General features: G+C 41.2%; 1 protein-coding gene and 1 long non-coding RNA gene across 3 annotated transcripts; one reads left to right on the plus strand and one right to left on the minus strand.

Annotated features, from left to right (window-relative positions):
* The first annotated feature begins 110 nt into the window (after nt 1-110).
* Nucleotides 111-22871, plus strand: LOC142210826 (E3 SUMO-protein ligase ZBED1-like). Of its 2 annotated transcripts, none has more exons than XM_075280268.1 (6): nt 111-669; nt 14037-14107; nt 15682-15944; nt 16881-16945; nt 17283-17440; nt 20524-22871. In XM_075280268.1, the coding sequence occupies exons 2-6, from the start codon at nt 14059-14061 to the stop codon at nt 22572-22574; spliced, it is 2586 nt and encodes an 861-aa protein (XP_075136369.1). In that variant the 5' UTR covers nt 111-669; nt 14037-14058; the 3' UTR covers nt 22575-22871. The 2 variants fall into 2 exon arrangements, with proteins under 2 accessions (XP_075136369.1, XP_075136368.1); XM_075280267.1 differs by having other exon boundaries at nt 111-643.
* Nucleotides 1626-4007, minus strand: LOC142209585 (uncharacterized). The gene is made up of 3 exons (XR_012716952.1): nt 3718-4007; nt 3200-3231; nt 1626-2181 (listed from the first exon to the last, which is right to left on the minus strand). It is a non-coding gene; the product is annotated as an uncharacterized LOC142209585 (long non-coding RNA).
* Nucleotides 22872-23433: the final 562 nt, after the last annotated feature.

Here is a 23433-nt window from a genome sequence, read left to right on the forward strand (position 1 = left end):
TATCATTGCATTGAGAGGACTGGGTAGTCATCCACAGGAGCTAAAATGGCAGCCATATTGGCTGTTACCCAGCTTTCTCAGATACAGATACCTCAAATGTAAAACACGATTCAATTCTATGAGACAACCTCATTCTGCCCTTCTTAGCGACCATTGCCTAGTGACACTGTCAGTCAATACCCGAGAAGTGGGCGGTACCAACTGCATCAGCGCTTGTGGGTGCTGATTGGTCTGATTCCTGTCTGTCAACATGTTAGGGGGCGGCAACTCACACAGCAAAGTGATGTTATTGGTTGTCCATACTGCCCGTCATCGTGTGATTACCAATCGATATGTCCAATCGGTAAAGGCCGCGGGGGCGGGGCTTGGACACGCGGTATCCGATTCACTATACTGCTAAGAAATCAAAATATCAGAAGAATATGTATTTGGGTTACAGTCGTAGAGTCGCTTAGTGATAGGCGATAATATCGCATCAAGTGTGAGACAGAGGCCGATACTTGCGGAGTTGATATCGATACCTAAATAAGGCAAGGGTGACGGAACCCTGGCGACCTAACATCAGGGCTGCTGGAGGACACGCTCAGCCCCAGATCGCAGGAACATTCGAAATAAACATTGCCCATCATCTACGATATTAGAGGTGAGGCGAGAGCAGGGAGGTCAAAGGTTAGTGCAGGTTGTCAAAGGGGCGGGTCAATCACGATGAATTGTAACTAATAGAGATGAGCGAACACTGTTCGGATCAGCCGATCCGAACAGCACGCTCCCATAGAAATGAATGTAAAGCACCTGTGATGCTGACTTTGCCGGCAGCTGGCCGGCGTCACAGGTGCTTCCATTCATTTCTATGGGAGCATACTGTTCGGATCGGCTGATCCGAACAGTGTTCGCTCATCTCTAGTAACTAATCGATATATCGCAATGGATGCGTGACGGGTAGCAGCTGTCTCGCAGGCGCATGTCAGATTCCGAGCGGTGACTCATCACTGGGAGTGTACAGCAGGCTGCAGCATGGATCAGCCGCATGGACGCTGTGTGTGTACTGGAGTATACAGTGCCAGAGTCATAGGTGGGGGTCTGACTGCAGAACCAGAGACCTGGGGTCTTATTCTCCCTCAGAATATGCGCCCCTGCCCCAGTCATTTCAGGGAGAGATAGCCAAATGCCCTACTTAGCTGTTTCCAGCGCGCCCATTGAAATGAATGGAGTGGGAGAGGGCACACATTTTGCTTCTACAGCATTCTGAACAGGATTTAGGCTATGTTCACATCTGATCTATTAGAGCCACCATTGCAGGAATCACATGAAAAATGGCACTAGAAAAGTCCTATACAGAGGACTTTTCCTCCTCTGTTTTTCTTTTTTTTGTAAAATAATGGACCCATAGCATTATAGAGCCCAATTGCTCCTAAAACAAACATATCATTAAACTCATAATAAAACTTAACCAATAATAAAGACCAATACACTTAAACTTGTGGCTTAAATTTTGGCTGGGATGCCTTTATTAAGGGGTTTAAATCCAATAAGTTAGTTAAATAATCAATGAATAATTAATCAATATTCATAAATCAATCAATTAATTAAGTAATTAATTAAATAACCATTAACATAACCAGATAAACATCGCAGAACATAACCTATTTATTTATTAAAAATATCTATCCCACCTCAGATAGGTGAACACCATCACCTCTATACAAACCAGGTATGAATCCTTCTAGGTCCACATGTCTGTAAGAGAGGCCACCTAGGAGGGCAGATATTTGAACATCGCCCTATTTACTCTCTTTCTAATTTTCTCAAAATGAAAATATTCTTTACTGGACCAGACCAATCTCTGAATCATTTCCGAATACATTATCATAAAATCTGGAAACATGCATTTCTCTATTGCCATATCTCTGCGCATGTGCCACATTAGATCTAGTGTGTTTACCTTTCCTACATCGTTTCCACCTAGATGCAAAATAATGATGTTAGGGTTAGGCCACAACAATATTAACTTGTTTATCTCCTGTAAAAGGCCGTCCCATAACAGACCTCGAACACCGTACCAATATATCTTAACCTTGGACTGTGCATATGAGAGGTTCTCAGTATAACTTCTCAGCTGAGCTCTCTTTCTTGCCCAATGTATAAAAGAATGGCCTATTTTCCAAATTGATAACCGAGAACCTACAAAACAAAAGAGAGAACATGAAAACAATACTTTAAAAAAATATACTTAACATTGCAATAACTCTGGTCTAACGTAAATCTTGTACCTGTTGGAGTCCCAATGACCAAATCTGTTTAATGAGAGCCTCATCTAGGCCCAACCTAGCTACTTCTGTAGCAGCACCAATCCGAAAAGAGCGAGATGTAAATCTAACATTGTTTTAGATTAAGCTTTACTAGACATTTATTAAAAACTGCCTGAAACTGAAAAACTGTTATGAATAAACAAAGAACCATAAACAGATGGTCTACAGGCTAACCAGGCCCTCATATTAGCAACTGGACATATAATCTAAAGAATATAAATGAATAACCACACCCGTGCTATCTTGGTCTGTTTTTGATTTTCTTAGATAAATTTAAATATTACCATCATTGACAACGCAATCATTCACTAAAAGACCTGTCAGACTATTTTTGCTTTTACAGATTCAGGGCTCGTTCACATCTGCGCCCGGTCTCCGTTTATACAGGTTTCCATTTCCTGCCTGAAACTGGGCAGGAAACGAAACCTGCAGGCATTTTTTAAACCCATTCAAATGAATGGGTTTGAAAAGTGTCTGTCTGTGAGCGGCGGTGAGCGTTTTATGCTCTCCGCGGCTAAACATTTTTTTTTAACCGGACACAAAGTTGGACATGCAGGACTTTGTGTCCGGTTTAAAAAAACTGGTTTTGCTGCGGAGAGAATAAAACGCTCACCGGCGCTCACGGCCTGACCTGGTTTGACAGGTTTCCGTCTTCTGACGGAAACCTCAGTACGGAGACCGAACACTGGTGTGAACCCAGCGTCAATCAGTAACCCTTAAAGCACTAAAAACACTATAACATATACTGCTCTGAATAAAGCTAATTCCACAGCATAAAAACACACCTGCTCTATGACACACCACAACTTCTTTAAAATTTCTACCGTGATCGGACACCTGTTATCCAATACACCATGACATTTCTTGTAACTCTACAAAAGCTGTCTTACCAGATGAAAACTTGAAAACGAACTTTCTCCTCCTAAACGTAGAAAAAAATGAAATACCTGTTAATGTCTTGGAGATAGAAGCATGAGCCGAGTATTATCAGGAGGGGAGGAGGCGTTCCTCCCCGCTCTCACAATACAGCGCTATAGGCGCTGCTGTGCAGAAGGATGTTCCTGACAGACTGTCAGAAATGCCCTGCATTGATGACAGCCTGATCCTGTTGCTTCCAAATTCTCTCTTTGACTGAGGTTGCTAGATGGAAACCTAGTGGTGACAATTCACAGCCTAAAGCTTCCTTGACACATGTCTCTGGGACGCCTGCACACTTAGTCAAAGAGGGAAATACAACTACTCTCAGTATTCACTGAAGCTAAACTATTCACTTTGCTGGGCGGTTTTACCCATGCACCAGCTACAGAAGATACTGATGGCGTAGCTGATTTAGCTACAAAGTTATTTAGCAGGTCTAGCGATCCTGACACTAACATACTAGCATCAGACGTAACATGGAGTGTCTCACCCTCTTCATGGTCCTCTTAGCCTGATCCTGTTGCTTGGAGTAGTTGCCTGTCTTCAGTTCCAGGGCCTGCCTGCTGCTCCAAGGTTTCATAGCCCTTATGCAAATGCAGAGGATTTATGGCAGCAGCGGGACCTGAGGAACACTCTTCATGCTGCCTTCTTCCCTGGCACCACCGTGACGTCTTCTCCTGGACCAGGCTTGATTGAAGATTCCTCCTCAGCGTCTTCCGGACCCCCTCTGGCACTGCTTGTGTTGCTCCCATGCTGGGGAGATGTCTGCATTCTGGTATTACTGGCCTCTGCCCCTGGATGCCTCTTGCTCTCTGCCTGAACCGCCCCTCCTCCTCTGACTCACAGGAGGGGAGGGGGCGTATAGGCTGTGCGGCTCTTTCGGGCTCTCTTAGCTGCGAGTGACGCTGCTTCCTTCTCTGGACGACAATCCTCTTCCGTCAACCTATTGAACTCCAGGTCGGCTTCCTGCAGCTGCTCCTTGTTCACAGACCTGCCGGCTACTGCTTTCTCCTGCTGAAGGCACCGACGTAGCCGCTCTTTACCTCCGGCAGCTTCAGCCCTCTGGATAAGCTGCCGGAGGAGTTCCTGTGGTCGCTCTGCTGCTGATCCATTCTTCAGGTAAGCTGCTGATGACTGACACTCCAGTACCACTGACATAATAAGAGGGCCTGCTTAGCCTGTAGACCATCTGTTTATGGTTCTTTGTTTATTCATAGTAACAATTCACTGAGTTTGTCAGTTTCAGGCAGTTTTTAATACATGTCTAGTAAAGCTTAATCTAAACTATGTAAACCTGTATAAACGGAGACCGGGCGCAGATGTGAACGAGCCCTGAATCTGTAAAAGCAAAAATTGACAGGTCTTTTAGTGAATGATTGCGTTGTCAATAATGGCAATATTTCAATTCAACTAAGAATATCAAAAACAGACCAAGATAGCAGGGGTGCGGATATTCATTTATATTCTTTGGGTCATTCGATTATATGTCCAGTTGCTAATATGAGGGCCTGGTTAGCCTGTAGTCCATCTGTTTAAGGTTCTTGGTTTATTCATAACAGTTTTTCAGTTTCAGGCAGTTTTTAATAAATGTCTAGTAAAGCCCAATCTAAACAATGTTAGGCTCCATTCACACTGAGTAACGCTGGCGTTTTTTGTGCTTATTTTGGCACATAGCACCGCGTAAACGCTGCGTTTGCGCCGCGCTATTTTGCGGTCACGTTGTACGGCGCAAACGCCGCGTTTACGCGGCGCTATGTGCCAAAATAAGCACAAAAAACGCCAGCGTTACTCAGTGTGAATGGAGCCTGAGATTTACATCTCGCTCTTTTCGGATTGGTGCTGCTACAGAAGCAGCTAGGTTGGGCCTAGATGAGGCTGTTATTAAACAGATTGGTCATTGGGACTCCAACAGGTACAAGATTTACGTTAGACCAGAGTTATTGCAATGTTAATTATATATATTTTTTAAAAAAGTATTGTTTTCATGTTCTCTCTTTTGTTTTGTAGGTTCTCGGTTATCAATTTGGATAATAGGCCATTCTTTTATACATTGGGCAAGAAAGAAAGCTCAGCTGAGAAGTTATACTGAGAACCTCTCATATGCACAGTCCAAGGTTAAGATATATTGGTACGGTGTTCGGGGTCTGTCATGGGACGGCCTTTTACAGGAGATAAACAAGTTAATATTGTTGTGGCCTAACCCTAACATCATTATTTTGCATCTAGGTGGAAACGATGTAGGACAGGTAATCACACTAGATCTAATGTGGCACATGCTCAGAGATATGGCAATAGTGAAATGCATGTTTCCAGATTATGTGATAGTTTATTCGGAAATGATTCAGAGATGTCCGCACCACTGTTTATACTGCAAAGTGGGGATTTGCAAGAATCACATCCACTTTGCCCTTACTGTAAAATGCTGCAGTTTTTCCCACAGTGTTTCTGTCCCATGGGGCTCTGTCCTCAGGCTATGGCCCTACTTTGCAGAAACACTGCTTTTTTTGTTGAAGATTTTGCTGTAGTTTTTTGAGCCAAAGCTAAGAATGGCTACAAAAAGAATGGGAAAAATCTAGGAAAATCTTAGGGTCAATACACACTGAGTTTTTTTGCAAGGATTTTGACACTGAGTTCGCCTCAAAATCAGCCTCCAAAAAAAGCCTCCCAATAGAACTCTAGGCTGATTTTGAGGTGGATTCAGCGTCAAAATCCTCGCCATAAAACTCTGTGTGCATTGACCCTTAGGCTGCAATCACACGGAGTAACGCGCCGCTCATTCTGACACGTAAACACGTGTCAGAGTGAGTGCTTCAAAACAGAATCCCATTGACTTCAATGAATTCCGTTTAACGCTCGTAACACATTGAAATCAATAGGTTAAAAAGCCTTCCATTGACATCAATGTGTAGCGCGCATAAGATGGAATCCATTTAAAGCGCTCATTCTGACACATAAACGTTTTGTTTACATGTCAGAATGAGCGGTGCGTTACTCCGTGTGAACGCAGCCATAGGGAGCCTTCACATTGAGTAAACGCACATGTATTTTTGCAAAATACACGTGTAAAAATACACATGTAAAAATACAGTAAGACTTCCATTGACTTCAATGACATTTTACAGGCGTATTTTTACATGTGTAAAATATGTAATTGAAGTCAATGGGAGTCTTATTTTTACGTGTGTATTTTTACACGTGTATGTTGCAAAAATACACGCGCGTTTACTCCGTGTGAAGGATACCATAGGGTGCATTCACACGGAGTAAAATGGTGCTGAATTTGGTGTGAAATCCGCTTCACATTCAGCGCTGAAAAAAAGGCCTCCAATTGACTTCAATAATTTCCTTTTTCTGCTAAAATCCAAGTGGAAAAACCGCCTCCTCATAGAGTTCTATGAGTTCCGCTAGCTTTTTTTTTTTTTCTGCTAGAGGAAAAAAACGTTTCCTTCAGGCAGATTCCGCCTGAAAAAAAACAATGCAATCAATGGGAGGCAGAAAATCCAAGTGGAATTGGCAAAAACCGTGGAAAAACTGCTAGCGTTTTTTTTTTTTTTCAAGGTACATACACTGTGCTGGAAGGAAAAAAACCATTTCCTAATTCCTGAAGCAGATATTTTCCTCGCCAAAAAACTCAGTGTGAATGGACCCTGAAGGGCAAATCGCGGCTTATCTGGTCCGTGGGGACCCGACTTAAGGGACTTTTTTAAATTCTTGCAGCTATTTTGGGTTAATTATTCTAAATTTCTGAGATAATAACTTTTGGGGTTTCCTTGGCTGTAAGCCATAATCATCCACATTAACAGAAACAAACACTTGAAAAACTTCACTCTGTTAGTAATGACTCAATATAATATGTTTTTCACTTTTTCAATTAATTTACTGAAAAAAAAAAAAAAAAAAGTCCATTCACACAGAGGAAAGTGGTGATGAATTTGGTGTGGAATTTTCCACGCTGAAAAAAAGCCTCCCATTGATTTCAATGGGTTCTGCTAGTGGAAAAAAAAGCTAGTAGAACCCATTGAAATCAATGAGAGGCTTTTTTTCAGCGTGGAAAATACCACACCAAATTCATCACCATTTTCCTCCGTGTGAATGGACCCTTAGGCTGAGGTCCCACGTTGCGGAAACGCAGCTTTTTTTTGTTGTTGCAGATTTTGTTGCAGTTTTTTGAGCCAAAGCCAAGAATGGTTACAAAAGGAATGGGCAATACATAAGGAGTTCTTATACTTCTACATGCTGCTCAATCCATTCCTGGATATGGCTCAAAAAAATGCATCAAAACCGGCAACAAAAAAAAGTTGCGTTGCCCAATATGTGGCCGCAGCCTTAGTGTCCTAAATAAGCAGACAAGTCCCTTTAAGGTTTATTTAATGAAAAGCTGGGATTCCCATTTAATACTTCATCTGGCAATAAAACAGTAGGAGCGTTGTATTTAGTCAGTGACTTGCTGTCCAAGAGAAATTTGGAAAGATGAAGGGAAATAATAAAATGTATTTTGGGTTTTATTCACTGAAGTTTCATAGATTTGCTATTTGGGTTGGGTGTAAAACCTTCTCTACGTATTGTGGTGTTCTACAAGACCCTGACAGGACGCTGGTAAAGCTATGGGACATGTTGTGTAGACGGTATTGATTCTCTTGTTTAGATATAAAGGTGTTTTGCACTAACAACCATCTAAGGCATCAATGAAGAAAGGATGCCTGAATCTGATTGGTTGCCATAGGCAACAGCGTCCTCTTTTGTCTGCTCTAGAAGGATAGATAGATAGATAGATAGATAGATAGATAGATAATATCAGTGTGTATATATATATAAAAGACTTATTTATTTTCTGCTGCTTTTATAGTGCCATCATATTCCACAGCACTGTATATACATCTGTGATATCAGTCCCAGTGGTCTCACAATGTCATTGTCCTATCAGTGGTCATACTGGGGCCAATAAATAAGGGTGTTATTGGAGTGGGGAAAAGGCTGGGTTCACACAGACTTTTTTTTGCTGAAGAACTGCGTGCGGTTTCTAATTGCAGTAATGAGTAGCACTATACATGTCATACAGTCACCCACATGATAACAGGTAACGTACCAGATGTATTCACTGTAATGTCAGTTGTCATACACATAACATGCACACCACCCAACTGTCTAAAATTCTGGGTCATGTCCTTTTGTTCCGGTTGTCGGGAAGACTGTCCCTTGCGTCCTGCAGCCTTCAGGAGTAGAAACAGTAGACAAAGCAGCATGGGAGCGAGGAGAGCTAAATATCAGTGATTTTTATGTTTAGTGGTTATCAGGATAGGGCAGGATAGGGACATGAAACTGTGGGGGAAAATGGAGGGCAAAATTTTGGGGGCAGATGGGGGGGCATTAAACTTTGGTGGTAGCTAGAGGGGGACATTAAACGGGAGGGGGGGCAACTGGACAGGGACAGGAAATTGTGGGGCAGATGGAAGGGAACATAAAACTGTAGGAGGACATGAACTGGTGGTAAATCCGAGAGAAGATAAAAAGAGACAGCGCCAAATGCTAATATTGTAATGCCGTTACTTGCACTTTACGTAATGTGGTGAAAATAGGGATTCAGTGCTCACCTTAGGAAGTTGTAATGCACCTCAAGATATTCTTAATGGACCTTGATAGCAGCTGTTCAGCTCTTCAGCGTATGAGTACCACTGTACGCCGCTAGTGATAGGTTAACATGAACTCTTGAGAAAGGGCTATGTGCCCGAAACCAGTCGTGAGACTATTATTTTATTATATTGGATTAAACCTTTTTTGGAACTAGAGCACAGCACCCTTTTTCATGCTTTTTTTTGGAAATACATCCCAGTATTACTACATCGTTTATCATGAAATTGGGGTTAGATGGAGGGGAACATTAAAAGCTCCGTTTTAACATAGTCAAAGTGTTTTACTCAGGGAAACATTACAAAATTAAAAAAATATATCTTATATAAAAATATATACAGTACAGACCAAAAGTTTGGACACACCTTCTCATTCAAAGAGTTTTCTGTATTTTCATGACTATGAAAATTGTAGATTCAGACTGAAGGCATCAAAAATATGAAATAATACATGTGGAATTATATACTTAACAAAAAAGTGTGAAACAACAGAAAATATGTCTTATATTCTAGGTTCTTCAAAGTAGCCACCTTTTACTTTGATTACTGATATGCACACTCTTGGCATTCTCTTGATGAGCTTCAAGAGGTAGTCACCTGAAATGGTCTTCCAAAAGTCTTGAAGGAGTTCCCAGTGCTTAGCACTTGTTGGCCCTTTTGCCTTCACTCTGCAGTCCAGCTCACCCCAAACCATCTCGATTGGGTTCAGCCCTTACACAGCCTGGAGGTGTGTTTGGGGTCATTGTCCTTTTGAAAAATAAATAATGGTCCAACTAAACACAAACCAGATGGAATAGCATGCCGCTGCAAGATGCTGTGGTAGCCATGCTGGATCAGTATGCCTTCAATTTTGAATAAATCCCCAACAGTATCACCAGCAAAGCACCCTCACACCATCACACCTCCTCCTCCATGCTTCATGAGTCTATCCGCTCACCTTTTCTGCATCGCATAAAGACACGGTGGTTGGAACCAAAGATCTCAAATTTGGACTCATCAGACCAAAGCACAGATTTCCACTGGTCTAATGTCCATTCCTTGTGTTCTTTAGCCCAAACAAGTCTCTTCTGCTTGTTGCCTGTCCTTAGCAGTGGTTTTCTAGTAGCTATTTTACCATGAAGGCCTGCTGTACAAAGTCTCCTCTTCACAGTTGTTGTAGAGATGTGTCTGCTGCTAGTACTCTGTGTGGCATTGACCTGGTCTCTAATCTGAGCTGCTGTTATCCTGCGATTTCTGAGGCTGATGACTCGGATGAACTTATCCTCCACAACAGAGGTGACTCTTGATCTTCCTTTCCTGGGGCGGTCCTTATGTGAGCCAGTTTCTTTGTAACACTTGATAGTTTTGCAACTGCACTTGGGAACACTTTCAAAGTTTTCCTAATTTTTCGGACTGACTGACCTTCATTTCTTAAAGTAATGATGGCCACTCATTTTTCTTTACTTAGCTGCTTATTTCTTGCCATAATACAAATTCGAACACTCTATTCAGTAGGACTATCAGCTGTGTATCCACCTGACATCTGCACAACACAACTGATGGACCCAACCCCATTTGTAAGGCAAGAAATCCCACTTATTAAACCTCAAAGACAAAAATATGAGAACACCGAGCAAACCGTAGTGTAGTATCCCAAGGATGTTGTTTCAGGAAAAAAAAAGAAAAGAGCTGACCTTGAAGAGTTGTAAACCTAAGTCACAACTCTGTATTCACAGTAAATATATAGCCGGAGGAATCCTCCTTTCGGGGTGAAGCTGCAACGTTCCCTACACCTCTCGGGTGTAAATGACAGTGAAAATGGAAAGGGCCAACCACACAGATTCGGTGAAAAATCTGGTGTGAAAGAAACTGCTCTCCCCTTGTTGAATTAAATGCTACAGCTTTATTGATAACAAACGCATACAACGCGTTTCGGGCGTTGGACTACGCCCTTCCTCAGGTGAACCCATTGGGCCTGTCTACATTCTACACAGATCCATGAAGTCTTCCCAAATCAGACTCCCAGCAGACGTTCACTCTTTGGTCCTGGATGAGATCCTGTCTCTACCTTCAGAAGCTATTGCACCTGAGTAAGGGCGTAGTCCGACGCCCGAAATGCGTTGTGTGAGTTTATCAATAAAGCCATACCAATTAAATTCAACAAGGGGAGAGCAGTTTATTCACACCAGATTTTTCACCGAATCTGTGTGGTTAGTCCTTTCCATTTTCACTTATTAAACCTGACAGGGCACACCTGCGAAGTGAAAACCATTTCCGGTGACTACCTCTTGAAGCTCATCAAGAGAATGCCAAGGGTGTACAAAGCAGTAATCAAAGCAAAAGGTGGCTACTTTGAAGAACCTAGCATATAAGACAGATTTTCAGTTGTTTCACACTTTTTTGTTAAGTATATAATTCCACATGTATTATTTCATAGTTTTGATGCCTTCAGTGTGAATCTACAATTTTCAGTCATGAAAATACAGAAAACTCTTTGAATGAGAAAGTGTTTCCAAACTTTTGGTCTGCACTGTATGTATATATATATATATATATATATATATATATATATATATATATATATAATATACACTCACCGGCCACTTTATTAGGTACACCATGCTAGTAACGGGTTGGACCCCCTTTTGCCTTCAGAACTGCCTCAATTCTTTGTGGCATAGATTCAACAAGGTGCTGGAAGCATTCCTCAGAGATTTTGGTCCATATTGATATGATGGCATCACACAGTTGCCGCAGATTTGTCGGCTGCACATCCATGATGCGAATCTCCCATTCCACCACATCCCAAAGATGCTCTATTGGATTGAGATCTGGTGACTGTGGAGGCCATTGGAGTACAGTGAACTCATTGTCATGTTCAAGAAACCAGTCTGAGATGATTCCAGCTTTATGACATGGTGCATTATCCTGCTGAAAGTAGCCATCAGATGTTGGGTACATTGTGGTCATAAAGGGATGGACATGGTCAGCAACAATACTCAGGTAGGCTTTGGCGTTGCAACAATGCTCAATTGGTACCAAGGGGCCCAAAGAGTGCCAAGAAAATATTCCCCACACCATGACACCACCACCACCAGCCTGAACCGTTGATACAAGGCAGGATGGATCCATGCTTTCATGTTGTTGACGCCAAATTCTGACCCTACCATCCGAATGTCGCAGCAGAAATCGAGACTCATCAGACCAGGCAACGTTTTTCCAATCTTCAATTGTCCAATTTCGATGAGCTTGTGCAAATTGTAGCCTCAGTTTCCTGTTCTTAGCTGAAAGGAGTGGCACCCGGTGTGGTCTTCTGCTGCTGTAGCCCATCTGCCTCAAAGTTCGACGTACTGTGCGTTCAGAGATGCTCTTCTGGCTACCTTGGTTGTAACGGGTGGCTATTTGAGTCACTGTTGCCTTTCTATCAGCTCGAACCAGTCTGGCCATTCTCCTCTGACCTCTGGCATCAACAACGCATTTCCGCCCACAGAACTGCCGCTCACTGGATGTTTTTTCTTTTTCGGACCATTCTCTGTAAACCCTAGAGATGGTTGTGTGTGAAAATCCCAGTAGATCAGCAGTTTCTGAAATACTCAGACCAGCCCTTCTGGCACCAACAACCATGCCACGTTCAAAGGCACTCAAATCACCTTTCTTCCCCATACTGATGCTCGGTTTGAACTGCAGGAGATTGTCTTGACCATGTCTACATGCCTAAATGCACTGAGTTGCCGCCATGTGATTAGCTGATTAGAAATTAAGTGTTAACGAGCAGTTGGACAGGTGTACCTAATAAAGTGGCCGGTGAGTGTGTATGTATATATGTGTATATATATATATATATATATATATATTATGTATATATTATGTATATGTGTGTGTGTATATATAAAATATATTATATTGTGGATGTGATAAAAGATACGTTTGCAGATATACCTTTTCATAGATAGAACGGTCCTCTTATATGAACATCTGACACATGGTATTGCATTGAACATGTATTCACTGAAGGAGTAATAAAATAAAACTTAACTTTTAATAATGATGTTTAAAATAGGATTCTAAAATCACCCACAATCTGTATACTCATGGTGCTCAGGGGCAAGTAGATTAGAGGTATGTCCATATAGTAAGGGCCATACTATTAATAATTTCCTCCACTATCCCTGGTGCACCACTACACACCCCTAGATACAAGCAGGGGTTAAACTTGTATAGTCAGTAGCTTAGTTTTAGCTCGGACCTGATTGCAAGTACGGCTGGACTATTCCTAGCATCCTAGCCATTAATGTTTTAGCAGAAAAAATAAAGTTCTGCTCCCAGCATATTCCCCTCAACGCGTTTCTTTAACCCTATTACGGGTCAGGTCATCAGGAGGAGTAGTGTACTCAATCGTACTAGTTGTAGTGCGGTAAGAACCGCAATTCCCCCGTCCCGTATGGTAGGACGGAGTACTGGTATATGCCTACTCCGTCCTACCATACGGGACGGGGGAATTGCGGTTCTTACCGCACTACAACTAGTATGATTGAGTACACTACTCCTCCTGATGACCTGACCCGTAATAGGGTTAAAGAAACGCGTTGAGGGGAATATGCTGGGAGCAGAACTTTATTTTTTCTGCTAAAACATTAATGGCTAGGATGCTAGGAATAGTCCAGCCGTACTTGCAATCAGGTCCGAGCTAAAACTAAGCTACTGACTATACAAGTTTAACCCCTGCTTGTATCTAGGGGTGTGTAGTGGTGCACCAGGGATAGTGGAGGAAATTATTAATAGTATGGCCCTTACTATATGGACATACCTCTAATCTACTTGCCCCTGAGCACCATGAGTATACAGATTGTGGGTGATTTTAGAATCCTATTTTAAACATCATTATTAAAAGTTAAGTTTTATTTTATTACTCCTTCAGTGAATACATTTTCTTTGAGTAATTACCCCTCAGTGATACATGCATTGAACATGTGTTGCAACCAAGCGTATCATTAATAAACCCATTAGCACAACACATTTTCTACATCAGGCATTGCTTTATGGCTATTGCGCATTGTTGGGAACAATAGACAATTGTAGCAATTACCAGGCTTGTGATTTACATCCTCAGTCTGATTGGCGCTTGTTTCACACAATGTGGACACTGTTTCATGCACAGAACATGGTGCGGACTGTATACAGTTATTATTTCTCACTACTTCAGGTGCCTGGACGTCAGTCAAACAATGCAGGCCGCAGAGGAGGCCTGTGCCCAGCTGGAGGATGAGTTGCTCTGTAAGTCCATATTATTATTTCTCAAATGAATAATTCATTATGGTTACATATGTTACATTTCTAAATGTCTATTTTAATTAAAATTATTTTACAAATTATATTGATCTGTCCCAAAAGGTTTACTTATGAACAACAAAAACTTCACTTTATGATGTGGACCCTGAGCTAAACACTTAGTAACTGCAGATATGTGGAGAAGCTATATTGCTATGGTCTATGAATGTACTGTATACACAGACCTCAGCAGAGTATTTTAACACATACCTGACCCACACAATTTATAATGGCTCCTCACTGACCCCCACCAAATTTAATGCCCCTAATTATCCCTCACACAGTATAATGACCCTGCAGAAGCATCACACATTACCCTCCCCCCTAGACATAAAACTGTCCCCCAGTAACCCCTCCGACATCATATTATAATATCCCCCTCCAGTTCCCCCACAGTATAAAGCCCCACTTCTGGTGAATCTTCAGTATTATATCCTCCTCATGCTTGCCACCACAGTTTTATATCCCTCTCCAGTTTCCCCTCTATTTTGTAGTGGCCCCTTCACAAAATATTATGTCCCACAATGGTCCCTTCACATAGTATAATGTCCCATAGTGGTCCCTCTACACAATATAATGTCTCATAGTAGCCCCTCCACATAGAATAGTATACCATACTGGGCCCTCCACTCAGTATAACGTCCCACAGTGGGCCCTATGAATTTTCCAAAAATTTCAGGTTTGAATGAACCCAAAATTTTTGGAGTTCACCACTCACAGGCTATTATTGAACTCTGGGGGCTCTTCAGACCCCAAATTATAATGAGCAGAGGCCCAGGGAAGGTGATTAAACATAACAAACACCTCCCTTTAGATTCGCACTGTTCTTCGGACCTCTTCTAATCTCAGACATGTCCTGAATGATGTCAGAGACTGCTTAGGTCTGTGATTGATCCTCAGCGGTCATGTGGGTTGCATTGCTGGGTTCTCCCAGTAAATGCTCTGTGTCTCCCCTCAAGGACTCAATAATCTACCGCCTGAAGCCTCATGGCAGATGTGCCCCTGAGACTGTCCTGCTGTTCCATGTAGCCCTCACTACCATAGGGCCCAGTTACCTTATTTCCTATAGTTAGAGGCCCTGGTCCTTAGTATACCTAGTATGTCCATAGAATGTGCTCTGTGTATGTAAATAAACATAACTTTTCCAGAAAGCTAAAAATAAGGGGTTGTACGTACAGTTTTTCCACTGCAATGACTGACCCCGTGACATTGTGAGGACACCCTATATTCGTGATAAGCAGCACTACCAAGGCAATAGGAATGGGTGCACAATTCCACAAGGGGCTGGCCAGACCCCTCTAAAATACAAAAATACTTGAAGATGATGCCCTTCATCAGGCATTATGCAGGTATCAAAAAGGCATGGGTCAGGAAAATGATGGGGTACCTGAAGGGTGACCCAGTATCATCAGAGAGAAGTTGAGGGCGGCTGTAGCCACGCATGCCTTTTTAATACATGCGGGTAATTACTATGACTCTCCCTTAGTAAAACTATTTTTTTTTTCTTCTTTATTTTGTAGTTTGTGAGGATTGCCGCTTGTACTTCAGGGAGTCCTGCCCCCAACACGGAGCACCAACGTTTATCTTGGACACGCCAGTTCCAGAAAATGTACCATCTCGTGCTTTGCTTTCTCTACCAGAAGGACTGGTGGTTAAGGAAAGATCTCAAGGAGGCTTCGGTGTATGGTGCACAATTCCCATCATACCCCGAGGTTGCATCTTTGGCCCGTATGAAGGCGATGTTTTAGTGGATAAGAGCGAATGTACCGTATACTCCTGGGCGGTATGCTTTCTGCTTGTTTCTTTTTCTGTCCTTTTTTGAGTAACTTATCTTTCCATATATAACAAATTCTGTAAAGCAGGTTGGATTCCTAAGGTGGTACAAATGTTGCACCCTGGTCCTGATGCCTACAAAGCCACAAAAGATATCTTTGCCCACATGCAGAGACCAGTACTAAAAACTATGACTGTGATACTTGGGAGGATTTGATTTGGAGACCAGGCTCATAAAGTTACTCTTTCTCTATTGATTTTGATTTGCTAAGTAATAATATCATTGTATTTGACTAGCGTAATAATATTATTACTTATAGCTGAAGAATTGTCAGAGACATGATCCTATATTTAGAAGATGTCATCACTGTCTGCTTGTATGTGCTGACTCCTACTATTGCTACGCTAAACTACAATTTGTATTTGAGAGAAGTGATCTCATCCTTAAAAACTTACATTTGGAAACTGGGGATTTTATCAGTCATATTAAAGGGCTACCTTCTCTTTTTCATCTGTTTCAAGAGTAGCATTGTCATTGTATTTGGAGAGGAAAATCATATGAACTACACCTTGGATTTGGAGATTGATGATGTCATCACTATTATTATCGTCTGTTTATACAATAGTGGTAAAAGTAGAGATTTTATTGCTTGTAAATTGGAGAATAGTAATGCTACCCTATAAAGTACAACATATATTTGGAGCGTGATATATGCTGCTGTTCTGACGGTAGTAATATCACTTCCATGACCTGAAACCTAGATTTCGAGACTGGTTATATTAAGACTACCATGTATACAGTGATAATGTCACTGTCTCTGTTTGGAGAGTGGTCTCCACATTAGTTAATCCGCATCTAAATCAAAACCATATTTGGAATACTGAAATTTACCATTCTGGTAGAAAATGTATTTTATCTTCTTGTATATTATTATTATTCATGCAGATTAGAGACAATGGATCCTATTTTTATATTGATGCCAGTGACGACTCCAAAAGCAGTTGGATGAGGTAAGTTGTCACATTAAGAAAATATAATATAATAATAACTAATATATAGTTTGAGAAGTTTAATAGGGAAGATAGCATGTGCTGTATTTACCTACATGGTGCTGTGTTTCCCTACACATGTTGGAGACTGCTACAACTACTCCAAAAATATCAGTTTCTTAATGATGTTGTCCATTTTTTTTTCTGGTGGAAAAGGTGGAAGGAAACTATATTAGTAGATTCAGTTGCCCCTCCGTGTGATCATCGGTGTCCGAGCTTTTGTGGCTAACACCTAATTCTTTGCCTCATATCGAAACAAGTCGGTGTATATAACGATTACTTTATCTACTTCTCCTAGGTATGTGGCATGTGCATCAACAGATGAGGAACACAATTTGACAGTGTTTCAGTATCGGGGGAAGATCTACTATCGTGCATGCCAGCCTATTCCTTCAGGCACAGAACTGCTGGTATGGATTGGAGAGGAGTATGCAAGAACCCTTGGACTCAAGTTAGGTAAACTTAACTCTATTGTCATTTTTTTAGTTGGTAGAAAAAGGAGAATATAAACTTGTAGGGTGCATTCACATGATGTTATGCGGCGCTGATTCTTGCACGATAACTCAAGTAAGAATCAGCGCTGCAAAACGGAATTCCATTGACTTCAATGGGTTCCATTTAACGTGCGTAAAAACATTGAAATCAATCAGATGCTTTTTAACCCATTGACTTTAATGTGTTACGCGCATTAAATGGAACCCATTGAACTCAATGAGATTCTGTTTTGCAGCGCTGATTCTTACGCAAGTTATCATGCAAGAATCAGCGCCGCGTTACATCGTGTGGAGGCCCCCTTAAGGAAAATCATTATTTTGTATAGTGGTTATCTTCATCTTGCACATGTGATCCTATGGATCTACCATACAATTCACTCACCTACTGGCAATTTTACCAAACTGGCCAGTCATCAGTGCAGCTTTTCCAGACTAAAAGCAAATAGTGAGGTCCTAACTTGGGGTCTGTGGAACGTGAAGAAACAAATACTTAGAGTAAGAACACTGCTGTAACGACATTTGCAAACACTTGTTTTTATGGATCAATCTATGGCTAGCTAGATAGAGATTAATATTTGGCAAGATATCCTATATCTCAGCACTTTGCCATATTCACACTTGGTCCTGTTTTGGTGCAGTTCCCTTTTTTATGTGCTAGTGATTATGTATGAATCAATTTAACGCTTTCCCTTCACAGCCAATTTTCATTTTTTTTTAAACTTTAGTTTGTTACTCCTTGCCTTCTAAAAGCAGACTCTGATCTTAGGCTTATTGCTTTACTTCTTCACGCTCATTGCCAAGGGTGATCCAGAGTTGGTGATAGGAGAAGCAGTCTACTTATTCCCAGAGCTGAGCTGCTGCTTCTATGGGGGAGGTACCAGCTGATGTGCGCTCTTCCGACACACACTTATATGCCCAGTAATACTGCCATGCTTGTAGGGAGAGACAAGGGCTAGGGCACATGCATAAGATATAAATAAATCTATTATTTATACATGAATAATATATATGTTACAGGCAATGTATGAAAAGCAGGCATCCTATACAGTGCCTAGGCATTGTATAGAATGCTCGGCGTTTTTAGACAATGTATGAAATGGGAGAATCGTTACATACTTTGCCTAGTCGTTGTATAGAATACCTAGGCATTCTATAGAATGCCGAATGCTATTTAGGCAAAGTATGAACCCCCCCCCCCTTCCCAAACCGATCTGCATTATGATTTTGGATTTATTCTTAACTAGGCTTAGTAAGTATTCTCATTTGCCTGGTTTGCAGATGCTTAGTAGGTGCTGCTTCTTTATTGGCTCAGAATTTTAGATGAATGCTATATTTAATATACTGTATGTTATTTATACTGTGGGTAAGGGCAGTGCCTGCCTTAAACCACCAGTGTTCCTGTTTGGACGTGGTTTTAATTTCCTCAAAGAAACTTTGGGGATTTTTGGATCAAAGGTTTTCTGGACTTTCTTCCTGTTACATAGTTATGGACTATGTCTGGTCCTGCGGTCAGGTTGTATTCCATTTCCTTGTATTGTTTACCTGCACGACATAGGAGAACGACATAGGAGAGGGAGCAGTTGAAATAAAATAACATATAACTGAACAATCTGACTACATACCAAGTGTTTGTAGTCTGTAACCATAGAGAAATAAATAAGATCATTTTTTAATTCAAAAAAGAAAAGAAAACTAGACCAAAAACAGGACCAAATGTTAATATGGTCCAATAATAATGTGTATTATATCTTGAAATGTATTGACCTCTATGGCTATCAGGGATTGACAGAAAAGTTCTAGAAAAAAAATAGGGAAAAGAAGGAGGGACGGAGAAAGACAACGGAACCAAAAAAGGACCAAGTGAGAATAGCGTCTTTAGTAATATATCTTACCGTATGTTGAAACTTATAGATACCTACAGACTTATGTAAAGATTCCAGAAAAAAGGGCCAAATGTGAATATAGTCCAGTACTGATATCTCACCAAGTATTGACGTCTCTAACTATGTATAGGCTAAAGATCCAGGAATGAAAATAAAAGGAGAACAGTACAAGACCAAAAACAGGTCCAAGTGTAAATACGGTCTAATACTGATGTATGATATCTAGGGGTGTGGTGTTTTTTTTTTGTTTTTTTAACTGTACTTTTTATTGAAGATTTTTAACAATATAGAATGTGAAAGAGACAAAACAAAGGAAGGGGAAACTTGGCGTGTTTTTAACTTCTGTGGTTAACATGAGTATCAAAAAGGTTCATGACAAAGTAATCTATGTCTCTGATTGCCACCTCACAAAGGTCCAATTACCGACTCAACGCCTCTGAATTTTAAACCTGTAGTATTACCTCCATGTACCTTGCGAAAATGTCTAGTGACTGCAGCTGGATTACTTACCTGTATCTGACAAGTGTTTACGGATCCTCACTTTTAGGGGACAAGTAATGGACCACACATACTGCACATGACAGCACTTGTGGTCTATGAGGTACATTACATATATATGTGTCTCCATGGCTGTGGATAAGATACTTACGGAATTTTTGACTGAAAATTGTGGGGGAAAAAATGGCATTCTCTGAGTTAGGTCATATCTGTAACTATGGAGATAGATACGAGAATATGATGGTTTTTTTTAACTCAAGACCACTTTCAAGATTATATTGTCACAAAATATGGCCTCAAAATTACTATAATGCTGCGTTCATATCTTCTTCGGGTTAGCCCATTCTTTTGATCTGTCACAGAACCACAAGAACGGAAAAATGGTCCGACTAATGATGGGCACAAACAGATCCTGAGAGCTCCTATTGACTATACTGGGTTCCGGTGTGTGTGTGTGTGTCCATTAACTTCTTCCCTGAAATCGATGGACAAAAAAGTCTGGATTGCATGACATTTTCCTCTAGAATTTCTGATGTAAAGACACTGATGTGAACTCTGAAATTAATAGCAATTTGTTTTCTCAAATTCACTCTAAGATTGCCCAATATTTTCATTACTAGAGTACATGGGTAACAGTGACATTGTTCTTGCATTTTATTTTTAGGTGAGCATTTTAAATATGAGTTTGGCGAGAAGGAACTTCTAATGAAGCTTTTTCAAGACCTGCATTTGAAAACTCTTGATTCTTTGCCAAATCACATATCACCTCGAAGTCAGTATGTGTGTAATGATATGGTCACCCCTATAATACAGTCACACAAACAAAATTACCCATTAAACAACATAGGACATTCTTCATCTGGCTTCCAGCTGCTTGAAGGAACTCAGAACTTAGTAAGCCTTGGTCGAGCACAAAGTCGTTATTGGACTTTTTTTGGATTTCAAGGTGATGCCTATGGTCGAATTATAGATAAAACTAAGATCATTTGCAAATTGTGTGGTGTTCGACTTTCATACAGTGGCAACACCACTAACTTGAGGCAACACCTTATTTATAAGCATAGGCGGGAGTACAATGAATTAGTCGGTACCCAGGGAGCAGTAGTGGAGCCGCAAAAGAACAATGATTCTGTCTCTCCACGTGACCTGCCATCCAGGGCTGTGGTGACTCCTACTGTTGGGAGAACAACCAAAGCCGTTGCAGACTTTATTGTCCGTGACCTTATGCCGGTTGAAATAATTGAAGGAGAGGGTTTTGTGCAAATGCTATCCATTCTGGATCCTAACTACAAATTACCAGCAGCCTCTTTCTTGGCTCATACAATCCTTCAAGAGATGCACATTCAGGCCAAGTTAAGGGTGATGGAGCTGGTGAAAAATCTACAAGAGTGCTCTGTTAGTCTTGACCTATGGAAACATAGTGGCTCCTTGTCCTACCTCACTCTCACTATACATTATGTCAATGAAGCTTTTGAATCCAAGAATGTGGTGCTATCAAGTAGAGTTGTTTCAGAAGACCTTTCAGAAGAAAGCATGAAATTGGTTCTTCAAGATGTTGCAGAGGAATGGGGAATACGGGAGAACACATTTTATGCAGTGGGACTCAGTAGTCCTTCTATTAAAATAGCATCTTTAAAGGTTGGCTGGAAGTCCCTACCATGTGTTGGACAGGTGTTAAAAAATTGTATTGAAGCTATACTCCAGCATCATACCATACAGACCACATTGGATAGGTTTCGAAGATTGATAGCCACTATTTTCTCATCAGCAGCTCAAAATGAGGAGTTGACGACTCATGGGCCTGTTTTGAAGGTCCATTTAAAAATGTTCCTGAGGGATGGTACAAAGTGGTACAGTGTCTACACTTTATTGCAGAGCATAGTGGACCATTCCAAATTTTTTAAAGGCCTACTTGAGACTTTGAATGAAGATGGTATTTCTCTCCAGCCAGATGACTGGTCGATACTCCAGGATGTAGTAGACATCCTTAAACCATTATCTATTGCTACCTCAACCTTTACCAAAGATCAGTTTGCTGGGTTATCACTGGTGAAGCCAGTAATAACCAGCTTGTTGTATAAACACTTAGCACCTAATGAGTGGGACTCTGAATTTTCCAAGAACATTAAAAAGGCCATACATGAAGAGTTGAGTTTTAAGTATTCAGATGCCGAAGTAAATCAGGTTCTCAACTTGGCATGTGCCTTGGACCCTCGTTTCCGTGGCCTTGATTTCCTCAGCCAGCCAGACCGTGTAGAGACCCTTCATTTGCTGAAGCTTGAGGCTTCAAGTCTAGCAAAGGTACAGACAACAGAACCAATTTGTGTTACACCTGAACCTCAAAGTACTAGGCCACCATCAAAGAAAATGAAACAGGATTCTGGAATTGAGTTTCTTTTGGGAGACTTATGTAATGTAAGAAATTCTTCAGTTAGCACAGTAAACCAACAGGCAGAGCAGGAGATAAGCAGCTTCCAGACAAGTGAGGCATCTTCTTTATGCCAGGACCCATTACAGTGGTGGAAGATGCATCACACCCAATACCCTCTTTTGGCACAGGCAGCCCGTAAACTGCTGGCTATCCCTGCCACTTCTGTGCCCACAAATTGGTTGTTCACAGATGCTGGCCTGGCTGTTTATCGAAAGCGTTCTGCTCTTACTGCAGAACATGTTGATATGTTAGTCTTTCTCAATGGCAATAGATTATTCCTTTGACCCTTTACTGGTTGGTCCTTCACGTTTGTGCCTCTCCCGCTCCTTTCATAGCCACCCTTTGAAAGTGGCTCATCATCATCCTCCAGGTCTGATCTAGTGCTTCCACTACTTTCCGAGAAGAGGACAAACTAAGAGACCTTTGTCCATACCAGTATCTGTAGCATTCATACCAGTACATTACTGGACTATATAATTGCTAACTATTGTTTATGTCAGTGTAGTGTGCTTCCCATCTGATCCAGCTGGCCTTCTGTTAGCAGTCTCTTAAAGGTAAAAGCATAGCATACGTTTGTTTCTTTTCATGACTGTATTCTTTGTCTTCTGGCTGTAGCTATGAAATACGAAAACCAATCTAGAACTTTGCACCTACGATGGGATGTTTGGAGAACATATGGGTATAGTTGTTTTAGTATTGCATGGGGGGTTTTGTTTGTTCAAATCCTGTTTGTCTAACGACCTAGAGTCCACAGGGGTCCTTTGAGTATAACAGACACTGTACCCCTTTTCTGAAGCTGTAGCCCATCAGATAAGCACAATGGGGCATAATTTGTGCAGTTGGTATTATGAAGCTAGGACACTACTACTGCGCTGTTGTTTTATGCCTTCGATCTATACAACTATAGGGCCCACCTTTCTGAATGGGAATGGATGGGAATGGCGGAATTGACTGGAGGTTTCATCTGGTAGGGTATTATCATGTTTGGTTTTCTCTTACAAGCTGAGATTTTTACAGTCAGACCCTAAATCCAACACGGCAAAAAAAAAAAAACCCAGCAAAAGCTAAATTCAGCACATTTGTACTTAGATTTTACCACCCCTACCCTAAGATGTTGCTTAGGAACAGGATACTTCTGTTGAT

The sequence above is a fragment of the Leptodactylus fuscus genome, chromosome 6 (assembly GCF_031893055.1).
Source record: "Leptodactylus fuscus isolate aLepFus1 chromosome 6, aLepFus1.hap2, whole genome shotgun sequence".
NCBI classification, from domain to species: domain Eukaryota; kingdom Metazoa; phylum Chordata; class Amphibia; order Anura; family Leptodactylidae; genus Leptodactylus; species Leptodactylus fuscus.

What these genes read in the sequence shown, in the direction of transcription:
- LOC142210826 (XM_075280268.1), top strand. Translation starts at nt 14,059, where the DNA reads ATGCAGGCCGCAGAGGAGGCCTGTGCCCAGCTGGAGGATGAGTTGCTC. An exon ending in GCTGGAGGATGAGTTGCTCT is followed by an intron (nt 14,108 to 15,681) that starts GTAAGTCCATAT and finishes TTTATTTTGTAG; the next exon opens with TTTGTGAGGATTGCCGCTTG. An exon ending in GTACCGTATACTCCTGGGCG is followed by an intron (nt 15,945 to 16,880) that starts GTATGCTTTCTG and finishes TTATTCATGCAG; the next exon opens with ATTAGAGACAATGGATCCTA.